This window comes from Octopus bimaculoides, chromosome 18 (genome assembly GCF_001194135.2).
Source record: "Octopus bimaculoides isolate UCB-OBI-ISO-001 chromosome 18, ASM119413v2, whole genome shotgun sequence".
NCBI lineage: Eukaryota > Metazoa > Mollusca > Cephalopoda > Octopoda > Octopodidae > Octopus > Octopus bimaculoides.
Window position 1 is genome coordinate 50,041,436 of NC_068998.1, and position 11,823 is coordinate 50,053,258.

At 36.6% G+C, this 11,823-nt stretch overlaps 1 protein-coding gene and 2 long non-coding RNA genes across 4 annotated transcripts in view; 1 reads left to right on the forward strand and 2 right to left on the reverse strand.

The window, feature by feature from the left end:
• Positions 1 to 3,320, reverse strand: part of LOC128249951 (uncharacterized) — a 6,967-nt gene extending 3,647 nt beyond the window's left edge. Inside the window, exons 1-2 of one of the 2 annotated variants that reach the window (XR_008266097.1) lie at positions 3,006 to 3,320; positions 247 to 344 (exon numbers count right to left, since the gene is read on the reverse strand). This is a non-coding gene — a long non-coding RNA (uncharacterized LOC128249951). The remainder of the gene's footprint in view (positions 1 to 246; positions 345 to 3,005) is intronic. The other variant, XR_008266096.1, reaches the window with a different exon arrangement.
• Positions 1 to 7,376, forward strand: part of LOC128249952 (uncharacterized) — a 14,232-nt gene extending 6,856 nt beyond the window's left edge. The window contains exons 2-3 of the long non-coding RNA XR_008266098.1: positions 5,946 to 6,150; positions 7,247 to 7,376. This is a non-coding gene — a long non-coding RNA (uncharacterized LOC128249952). The remainder of the gene's footprint in view (positions 1 to 5,945; positions 6,151 to 7,246) is intronic.
• The window catches only part of LOC128249944 (uncharacterized), a 7,455-nt gene continuing 1,559 nt past the window's right edge, over positions 5,928 to 11,823 (reverse strand). Inside the window, exons 2-5 of the mRNA XM_052974585.1 lie at positions 9,677 to 9,782; positions 8,031 to 8,115; positions 6,911 to 6,928; positions 5,928 to 6,111 (exon numbers count right to left, since the gene is read on the reverse strand). Coding sequence (XP_052830545.1) covers positions 6,037 to 6,111; positions 6,911 to 6,928; positions 8,031 to 8,115; positions 9,677 to 9,782 — 284 coding nt within the window. The 3' untranslated portion in view covers positions 5,928 to 6,036. The remainder of the gene's footprint in view (positions 6,112 to 6,910; positions 6,929 to 8,030; positions 8,116 to 9,676; positions 9,783 to 11,823) is intronic.

Genomic DNA, 11,823 nt, shown 5'->3' on the forward strand with positions numbered 1-11,823 from the left:
TATATATATATAATTGCAGCGTGGAAGGTGTTTATAAGCCATTTAAAATAACACACAAAATCCGTTAGATTCACTTCAACATTAAAATTTAATTTGTCAAAATATTTTCGTCGCTTTGAGACCGCGACCTGTTCAGTGACAAAATTCTGTGCTGCATATGTACATATGCTTCTTGGGGTAATTGTGTTGATATGTTTTTGCTCTTGTTATATATAATAATTATCGTAGTTTTTGTATAATACACACCCGCAGTCGTTTTCTTCCATATGCAATTTTAATTGGGTCTCGCAAATTTTTTTGTGCTACCGTCTCGCAACTCTCCCAATTGGCCGAGGTTGCTCCATCTTTAATGTATAAATAAAATCATTTTTGTCTATCAAATTGAACATTTCCATAACCACATGAAACTATTTGAAAGATTTAATTCATGTGTTTAACCATTATACTCATCAAGTAGCCCATATTTTATATTGTAAAAACTGAGGTTGCGTCATAAAATTTCGGTATAAATCAAGCAAGAATCTGCTGAAGTAGATGCCGGTCAAATGCTTGACTCGGATTATTTTCGATTTCTCGAAAATAAAAGATAACATGTTTCATGCTCGTTCAGATATCACCAACGGCTTCATCCAGCCGTACATTCTTAATATTATAATAACGAAACAGTCTACTTTATCAATGAAACTCTGTTAAGGACATCCAACCCATGTCACTATTATAGTTATTCAATATTTCAGTTCAAATATCAACCGGGATTTACTTTATTGTGGTTTCTCTTTCAAAGTTACAACTATATATTTTCAGAAAGTTATAGCTATAATGTTTGCATATCATGTGTCATGTAAATATTTGGAATTTTTGTCTTTTAAGTTGGGAATATATTTTTAATAAGATATGAGCGATTTTAGAATGTTATGCAGTAATAGGTGCTGTTTTGAAAAGCATTCACAGAATAACATTTATGTAATACAAGATTTGCTTTTTTGCATAATTTAGGATCAATTGAAATTTGATAATATATCTTTAACCTTTCCTCATGGGTTAACTACATATGTCTGTGTGCGTGTGAATTTATGTTTGTGCTTGTGCGTGTGTTTGTTTGTGTGTGTGTGTGTATTTGCGTGTTTAAGAAGCAACCGAAATAGCTCATTTTTAGATTGTATTTGGTGTTCGTCAGGAATGATAAGACAGAAAGTCATTACTTTTATCTCTGTTAATAAAATCATGTTTAATCCTTACTCACTTCATCATAATCGCAAACGGTCTGAACTGACCTGGGCCAAAAACCAAGTCTTTTACGATGGTTTTGCGTTGTACCCACCATATCTCTGTGTATAAGAGAAGACAAGATGTCATCAGTCTCTACTTCTGCTTTCCACTTCCTGGCTGATTCACCTCTGGTCGGTTAAACCTGATTTCCATGTCCTTCGATTCTGTAAGCAGCATCACCGTCCGTATCTTCCCCAGTTTATATATTTCGACTATTCACGCTAATGATAACTGCAAAGAACGTCTTTATCGATAAAAAGCTGAACTGTTCAACATCCGAGGTAGGCCTTGCCATTTTCTAATGAACACATTACATTTTTATTCAATGATCGGAACTCGTGACAAGGCTCCCTCGTATATTAAAAGTGGCCACGAAATTCGCGGGTAAAAGCCAAACTGCAAGCACCAATTTATATAGTTACCTGGTAACTTCGAGTTATCAATCGCTGATAATCCACCCTCGGCTTGTTTCATAATTTCCATTCCGCGACTTCTATCTGACAATGTTCCAGCGTATACTGGTCCCAAGCTCTTGAAGGGTTCTTCTTTGACTGTTGGAATGCTTTCTATAGCTATTCGAAACTTAAATTCTTTCTGCACTCCCTTTAAAATGTCAGACTACGCGACTTTTTTTGCTTAAACCGCATCCCTGACCGCCTCACTATTTCATCTAATCTCAAGAGGGCATTGTGTATGATTTGTTTATCTGTAGCTAGAATTGTCACGTCATCTTGAGCCTTCTTAGGCGATTGCACATGGTGGATTTTGAGATTTTTCTCGAAACATTCATCCTCAAGGTGTTGTCTTACTTTTTCAATTCATCTGTTAATGACTCCATTTACAAAAGGTAGTTTCCTCGTTTGTATAAATTTATTTTTTAGAAAATAATTTGCAAGCATCAGCCTCATCATTTAAGCGGTTACAATGGCTTATCCCGTTCGGTTAAAATGGTTTATTCGTGTGCTTTGTTTCTCTTTTTTTTACGAGATGATTACATTGTTTTACATTTCGGAAGTATGAACATTTGAATAACACCATCGTTTAACTCCATTTCTTAATTTATATATGTGTGTATGTGTGTGTGTCACTGTGGACGCACGTATGAGTGTGTGCGCGCATGTGTGTGTGTGAGTGTGTGTTTGTTCGTTGTGTATAATAATGGAGCAAGAGCATAAAATGGAACAAGAAATAAAAGAAGGAACTCTTGAGATAGGAATATAAGAGATGCTTCGACACCTGTCACGTGTAAGAAAAGGCGAGACGTAGGGGGCAGAGGGATTGAAGAATTAGGGGGAAAAAGAGAAAGAGAGGTAATCAAAGGGATATAGAGAAAGGTACAAGGGAAATAAACGAAGATGAAAGGAAGGTGATCACAGAAAGAGAAATCCAAGAAATGTGAGAAAGGGGGGAGCGAGAAAAAGAAAAGAGGAAAGAAGGAAGATAGATAGATAGAAAGAGAGAGAGAGAGAGAGAGAGAGAGAGAGAGAGAGAGAGAGAGAGAGAGAGAGAGAGAGAGAGAGAGAGAGAGAGAGAGAGAGAGAGAGAGAGAGAGACAGAAAGCTTAATAATAGTTAGAAAAATATGAAAGAAGATGAAAGAAAATATGAATAAATGTAGTTGTTTCGTGAGAATTGTACAATTTAAATGCTAGAAACATAGATGCCCTGATTGATATAATCATCGCCATCTAAGATCTCAATACCAATTCTAAAGGAATACTTAACATATATACTTACTAAGAAGAATTAGAAAAATAAATAGAGAAGATTTCATTATGCCGTTGCCTCAGGTAGGAATCATCAGATTGAAGTTATCTGCAGACAGAGGTTTCTTAAATAAATATGCATGATGTAACATGTTTTGCTCTTGATATAGGTATACGCTAATTGCTCTTAATGTTTGTTCATATAGAAATATTTGACATTGAATATTCTATATTTGACATTTGAAGAATTTATGTACATATTCATTTTTCTTGTGCCATTCTGGTCATTAATGGGAATTGACGCGTCTATGCGATCGTATTTAAGACTCACAATGTATGATGTATCACAACCGAGGCTTACGAATTGAATAAGTGTTTATGGAAAGAGAGGAATAAACATAACCGTGAAACATATTTTATTAAATGTATCTCTGTAGCACTAATACTCTTGCCAGGCTAGAGTCATCCCGTCGTCAGGAATATAGAGTGTACACCGCCGATGTATTGATATATATCAATGCATATATATACATGTGTGTCTGTCTGTCTGTCTGTCTGTGTGTACATGTGTACATGTATATATATATATATATATATATATATATATATATATATATATATATAAGAGTATGCCAGACTTGTTCGGGAACCTGCTGCCGAATGTCTAAGCGAGCCGGCAGCAGAACGGTTTTCTTCCCAGATCTGTGCGCCGAGGAGTGGTGAGGCTTCTCAGAAAAGACCCGGACAAGGGGGAATCCATTGATAATTTTCGGCCCATCATCATACTAACCGCAGAGTTGGAGATTTTGGCCAAAGTGTTATCGAAAAATCTCGCGTGGATGGTTTGATCGGGGAGGCACAGATATGTGCCGTTCCCAGGAGAACCATCCAGGATAATCTCCATCTTATACTGTACAATTTAGAGGGGCTTAAAGTGATTCTCGTAAGGGTGGGTCACTGGTCAGTTTATACCAATCTAAGGCATTTGATAGGGTTGACCATCGCTACCTGGTGTCTGTTCTGGCGCAGTTCGTCCTGGGTCTTGGCTCGGTAGTTTCGGGTGAACGGCTTCTTATCGAGTCCGTTCAACATCAAACACTCGGTTCGTCAAGCGTGTCCGCTCTCCCTCCTCTTGTACGTGATGCCTCTTGAGCCATTACTGCGAAAATTGAGCGGCATCCTCAGACAGCTAGGTTGTGGAAAATCGGTTTCAGCTGACGCGGATAACATCACCATCATCATAACCGAATGGATCACCTACAGAGGGTAGCCAAGGCCATTAAGGTTTAAGATACGGTGGGATGAGAAACAATTAATTGTGATAAGTCAGTCGGCTTGCAGCTCGGTACCTGGAGAGGCAAGTCGATGCCTCCTGACAGTGTCTTGGGATATTGGACGGAGTGCCCGATTACGTTGCTAGGAGTTTGGTTTAGACCAGACCTCTAAATAGAGAAGAACTGGTCAAAGGTATCGAGCAGGGTGACCCACATAGTCAAGACCTGTTCTTGGCGTTGGCTATCCCTGAAAGGGAGGGCGGAGGTAGCCAATGTGTTCATCGCATCGGTCATAACCTACCACCAAACTGTCGCTCCTTGCCCTGATTCGTGGTCGATTAAGCTGGAAAGACAGCTCTTCCACTTTTTGTGGAACGGCTCGAAACCGATTGTGAGACTTCTATTTGCTGCCAACAACCGTTAAAGGGTGGACTAGGGATGCCTTGGTTGTTGATGCGTGAGGTTGAGGCATCTGTGGCTCTACCTGAATGGTGAACGGGCGTGGTCTCCGCTGGCGAAACGGATGTTTCCCAAGTTCACTAGTTTCATTCAACGGGAATCCTGGTTCTATCGAGGATCGAAGTTGGGTACATGGTTTACGGAGTGTCGGAAAGCTCTCCCGCTATTGCATCGCTTGGACAATGCCTCCGGTGGAACCTCCACCGCATTCTTTTATAGAGGGCTTGTAGAGGCGGAATGTGACGATAACTTAGGGATAATCCTAGGTCTCGACGATAATCAGCTGGGCAGTAATTTCGGAAGTCTCTGGCATGGCAGTGTTACAGAGGACCCTTACCTGTTCGGGACAAGCTCACAAGGCATCGTGGCTGTGGCCCTTAGACCTGACCAAGATGAGGACGCGATAGGAAAATCTTCCTGCACGCCATTGTTCAATGTTTGGATGTGTCAGACGTGTGGGTTTATGCTGAACAACTGTTGTCAAATGCACGAAGAGTATAACTATCGACTTAGTCTATAGTAAAAATTGACCCGACCGATTTCCTTTCGAAAGAAGGTAAGAATTATTTTCGCATTGTAGTAGCAATTGTGAGAAAAATAATTTGGAGAACGAAGCTGAAAGTGTTAAAGTCAGGCACTTTCATCTCTGGCTCTGACTTGGTGAATTACTTCACCTTTCACCTTAAAATTAAAATAGGGCTAGAGAGAACATGTCTGACTGCGAACATGTTTGAAAATCGATGGAAGAATGTAACACGGATGTTGCGTGTAGATGGAACCTCATGAAAGCGATACAGGATGTATCTCAGGTATCAGTGGCGAGGCGAGGCTCGTGGGGTCTGAATTAAACCCACCGCCCACTCCATCCGTAATGTCTTCCGGTCTGTCCTACCATTCAATTTTATTATATTTTCCTATTTTTCGTAAAACTTTTAATGTCATTTTATTTTGTATAATCATTTGCTCATCTGACCCCAAAATCGGATTATGTTGTCTCCTCTTCGTTAGCCCCTTGTAGGTAATAAAATATCAATTTTATAACCTCACATATAATTTCACATATAATTTTATTTTCTATTATTTAAGTCTACGAACTATATTTGAAATTAAGAACAATGTAATGGATTTTATACAAAACTAGCGTTGTCTTTAATTCTGATTAACATTGAAGCACTAAATAATAGTGAACATTAAAATTATAGGAACTCGTAAAACAAATATATAATTATATATTTCAGGTGTTTATTCATTCCAAGTATTGATACATTTCAAAATTACAAGATTCAATCATCGAAACGACTCAGTGAATAGTGCAATCAAAATATTATTTCAAACTTGTACCTTGTTAAGTATTAATAAGGTAACCGCAAGTGCAGAAAGAACTACTGATGAGTGAACAGTCACCTGTAAAAAGAATAGGAATGCATGTTAGACATAAATATTGTAAGTACTGTCATGTGAATTATGGAAGTATGTTAATGTGTACATATTTTTAATTTATCAAAGGATTCCATGGGACACAGTATATGGAGGTGTTTTTTTTTAACTGTTGATGCTTTGAAGAAATAGGCGAAGAGCATAAACTCCTAGAAAAACCCCACCAGAATGAAACCCATATCGTCACTGACCAGTTGCCGTGACATAGATAAAAAGGAACGAGAGTGGAAATTATGGTGTAGGCGAAGTTTGAGACTGTGCTATTCCTCTCATAGAAATATAGCAATTTTGGCTACGTATAGCTATTGAATATATATGAACGATCCAAAATTATCGATAAATTCATACTAAGATTATATAGCACCAGTCATTACTTTGCAAGGTAATATAATTTTAATACGTATTTCACCTCGTTTGTATCTTGATAAACGCATTATCATAGTTAATATGTGTTTATCGCAGTGATATAGAAATTGTTATGTATTCTATTTATTTTCGCAGTCCTATCATAAAAATCATTAACTTGCAATGGATATATTACAATTATATAATTCTAGTACTTTAATTATTGACAAAGTTATTAGACACTGGTGTCATTACTGTAGAATGTCTAATGGATACGCTGAAGATTGAGTGTGGATTGAGAAATAGTATTGTAATCACGGTTGCAATAAATTTTTAATTTGTGAATCGTGCTGTAGAATTGAAGTAGAATCAAGGATAATGTAATTATTGCCCCCACAGTTCTTAAAATGAAATCACCTACCTTCTCTTGTCTACTAGACTGAAAAGAAAACGAAAGTTCGTCAATATGAGTGCCAAAAAAGTGTATTTAATTAATCTTTGCAAATATATATGTATTAATTAGGTTGATATTAATTTCACGTTACAATGATCATTAACGGTTGTTGTTATTATTATTATTATTATTATTATTATTATTATTATTATTATTATTATTATTATTATTATTATATTTATATGTGATCAGTGATAATTGAGGAGAAGAACTAAATTTGCTGTCAGCTGTGCACATTAATTGTTGTAGTTGATGAAATATGATTGTATTAAAATACCACAGGCTGTTAATTCTAACTTACAGATACGCCAAAAAGCGATGCGAAACATAACGCTAGCGAGATATTTCGAAAAGGGAGTATCATCTTTCAAACGTCTGTTGATATTGAAACTAAATTTCAACGAGAGGCAGTCGCTGAGTTATATTTAATAAAACCAGTAAAACATAGTTTTGTATTGAAGCGTTTACTTCACAATGAAATAAAAATGATAAACAGCTTACGGCGGAGTCTTTGTACATAATGTATACACCACATAAATGTGGGACACCCTTTAACAACATTGAGGCAATTTGTGATCCATGTAGCATATTTGTAACATCTGCGTCATAATACGCTCACAAATAATTTAATGAAAACTCGTAATTGAAAATATTTTTGAATTCTTATGACTATATATATTTGACAGTGTAACATGCTTATGGAAAATCTGCTTTCTTTGCTCCTAGTGTTCATAAGATACGTGTAATGTATAAAAATATATGTCTGTTTATGATATTTGTATTCACAACCACGCCTGTCGGTGGTAATCGTTCTCCGTATCAAAGTTAACCTTTTATTTCTACCACAACAATGGCATAGATGCAAAGCAAAAATAATACATTATGTCTTAGGGCTATATTAAGAATAGAGTGCAATATCAGTTTAAATCTATTCCGCAACTGATCATTATGTTCTGTTTCGCGTGCCCGAAGGCATTTGGTTGAGGCTTAATAGATATCAGACAACAACATATCTTTCCGAAAGAAGCTTTTATTTGAAGAGTGAGATTTAAACTAAGGCAACATCAAAGCGTGAAACGTAACTTACGTGGCAGGGGTGAGACACTCTAAATAATTCGTAACATTCCTTGTCAGCTACACCCGCAGCACAGTGCAGGAAATGTTTGTAACTTCTGGAAAAACGGAAGACAATTTGGGAAGAACATTTACAAAACGAACATTCAATCTCTATATAGAAAATAAAAGATTATAGTCAATTCAATTCCAGATATATTAAACTATTGTTTGTAAAGCGATAAAATATCATAATAAAGAAAAAAGATATTTGAAAGAAAATATATATATTAACGTATCATCTGTTGTACTGTACCCTTAAGAAATTTATCACTTAAAAAGATTTCGATTAAGAGATATTTTATCAGCGTAGGTTAACATCATCATATGTGATATACCTGTTGTGTCGACGCGCCCAGGCGAAGAAGTAGAGGCCCCCAAGTCATATAAATAGAGGTAGTCTGGCTGTGGCAGGGGTGTTGAATAGCTGTTGAGTAGCAGTCGAGTAGCGGTTGACTAGAGATCGTCCGAAGGTGCTACATAGCAGTATCTTGAGACATAACAATACCACGACATGAAAATTTACATACATGATCTCTATAGTAAATGGATGAACTATTTTGCATTTGAATACGAAAGCAAAATTTGGAATTTGGATACGATTGTGTGACATGATGGATAACAGCCAGGTACATGCTAACACGTATTCGGAAAGTCCCAATGGAAATTGAAGTATTACAATGGATGGAAGGAATGACTTCAAAAATAGGAAATCAAAGGGGTGGGATACTCTTGGAGGACAAAATTTGAATGGCTATGACGTCAGCTGTTGTGTGCATCTTCCTCGAAACGATTTCACCATCATTTCGATTTACGTCTTCCTTATTTCGTTGCGAATATATATATATATATGTATATATATATATATATATATGCAAGACACGATGTGCAAATTGTTCTCATATTATATTTTCTATTTCCACGCATACGCTGTGTTTGTCTTTGATTTTATTGACTACACAATATAGTAGGTTCAGTTAGGCATCTTCTGTGAGAAAAACGACGCCATGTCGCAATTCACTCTGCCAGAAATTTGGGAAAGACATGCTGTTACTGCTTGGCATTCGCATCGGAAGCTCCAGTAGGAACATTTCAGAGTGTTTGGGTATCAATCTGAGGAAAGTGCAATTTGAGCACACGTACGATAAAAATCAAACATCCAGCCATCATCATGGAGTTTTGTGCGATCACTGGTGATGGCGAAGCTGTACCTGCATTGATTTTCCATCACAGCCTCAGACTCAACACGGAGTCATACATCAAATGCGTGGATAAGGTTCTGCAAGAGAGCAGCTGCTGGAAAATCTTATGTCTGGCAACAGGATTTTGCACGATGCAACAGAAGCAAGGGAACCCAGTCATGGCTGTCAAATAATTTCTGCGACCACCAACCTTCCCAGACTGTAAACCCCGTGATTATTGTTTGAAGCATGCAGTTGAACGAGAGACCAACAAACTTCTAACACCAAGGATGAACCGAAGGCATGGATTATGGCAACATTCATCAACTTAAACAAGGACGACAACCAGAAAAGTTGTAAGAGTTTCCGAGGTCGTCTGAAGGCTATGGCTTAAGTTAATAGCAAGTGATATTTAGCTTAGATCTTATAGGATAAATACCCGCAGTCCTTTTCCTTTTTCAGATAAGGTGTAAGTTCCGAAGAGCAATTTTGTTTTGCTTTAGTCCTGCAAGTTTTCCAAATGGTCATGTTTTTGGTTTCTCCACCTAACAATTGAAATAAAAATATTATTTTATATTAAATTGAACATTTCCACATCCATAGTGAGAAAAGATATTACGGCATATAATTCATGTCTGTAACTACTATACACAAAAAGAAAGCTGCAAGATTATATTGTAAACACTGAGGCTATGTGATAATATTTCTGTATATATTTCTGGAGAAGCTGTTGAAGTAGACGCTTGTGATATAGTTGATTTCGATTATGCTTGATTGTTATATTGATTTTATACTATTATAAATCTCTCTCTATATAAATTTAGCTAAACATATGCTGGCCACTGATAAAATGTTTAATGACTTTACTTCGGGACCGTTTAGTCACTGCCGTACTACTCTGACAACATACACACATGAGGTGGACTACGAATTTCGATGCGTATATATTTGTGTTATGTTTGCGTAATCTCAGTTTGCCTGTGCGTTTCTCTGGGTATGTAAAAATATTTCATTTATTTCCTTCAGTATGTTTTGCAAAGGAAGGAAATATGCTCGTGGTAGGGCCTCCAGAATGCTCATCGTTTTCTTGGACCTTTTTGCTGCCTTTGAATCCCCCATCCCGCATGCAACATTGCATAGAACCCATCAATTTCTCACGGAATCCGCTTTTTTTCTAAAAGGATAAGGCAGAATATGTAAGTTTTCTTTTTTAAAATTGCTGTGGTGGAATCTAAGTTCATCTTACTCATTTCTACAATTAATTTTCGACTTTTGTACCTTCGAAACACCGTTTCCCCATTCCTATTGTTGAATCCCACCTTCGATATTATCTTTATACGTTTTCCTGTCGTTGTTAGCGGTGAGATTTTCGATTTCAGCATATTTTTCTTTCAACTATTACCCTTCAATGTCTTGCATATATTTTGAAAGAATTCATCCTTTGGGATCACTTGTTCATTGTATTTAGAGTTCTGACATTAATTTGATTTTTTATCAGTCATCTGCGGTTGTTTTTACTTTTGGTGGCTTCAGAGAAAATGACAGATCACTACATCATTTGACACTATACGTCATGGAAAGCCTATCACCTCCATACAAAATCCTATTTAAAAAAAAGGGTAACACAATTGTTTGTGGGTTGTATTGAATCCAAAATGTAGACATCAAAATAAACGAGAATTTGTCAGACGCAACGTATATACAAGTAATGTAAATGAAATGTGCTTCATATACTCAGGGAGCCACACCAAAACAATGTTAATGGCATGAACATAAGGGAAAACTAGTGCGCTTTTGAGACATGTTTATTGACAGGCACGATAACTTGCTATAGAAGAGAAAATAGACAATGAAAGGCAAAATATCAATTCTAAAACTATAAAGATATTTGTTAGTAATAAAAGAAAAGAGAAATTATAAGACGAAATTATAAGGAAGAAGCAGAGAAGATTGAAAACGTATAACAAAAAGGAACTTGTGTTTAGGAGAAAAAAACGTATTAAGACAAAATCTATCTACAAACTTTTCAAAAGTTAAAAGAACATTTATAAGAATGAAAAATATCTTCACAACAAACAAATTCAGACTGCAACTGAAACTGTTTATAGGAAATATATTATATCATTCGTCATCTAAGAGTAAGAATCTTAATGTGCTGACGTATCTAAAAATGACAGACAAATATAAAATGAAGTCTTCGCACAGACTGAGCAAAAGAAGCTGAAAAGTCAGTGTAACTAATGCTACAATGCGAGGAAACTGAAAGTACAATGCGACGGATTAACGAGAATCAACGCAACAACGCTATTATATTTAGGACGCACTATGTCATTCGTGCCCCTTGTTAGAGCTATCCAAACTATAAGAGTTGATTGAGCGAGAAAAAAAGAGGCCGACACACAGCTTTGTTAATTTTTGACATCAAATAGCGTGCTTGCGTGGTAGATGCTCGCTTTTGGTTTAATGGAAGGCTTGGCAATGCGACGTCTCGCAACGTGTAGAAACGATAGTGATACATTTATATATCGTTATGTGTGTGTGTGTGTGTGTGTGTGTGTGTGTGTGTGTGTGTGTGTGTGTGTGTGT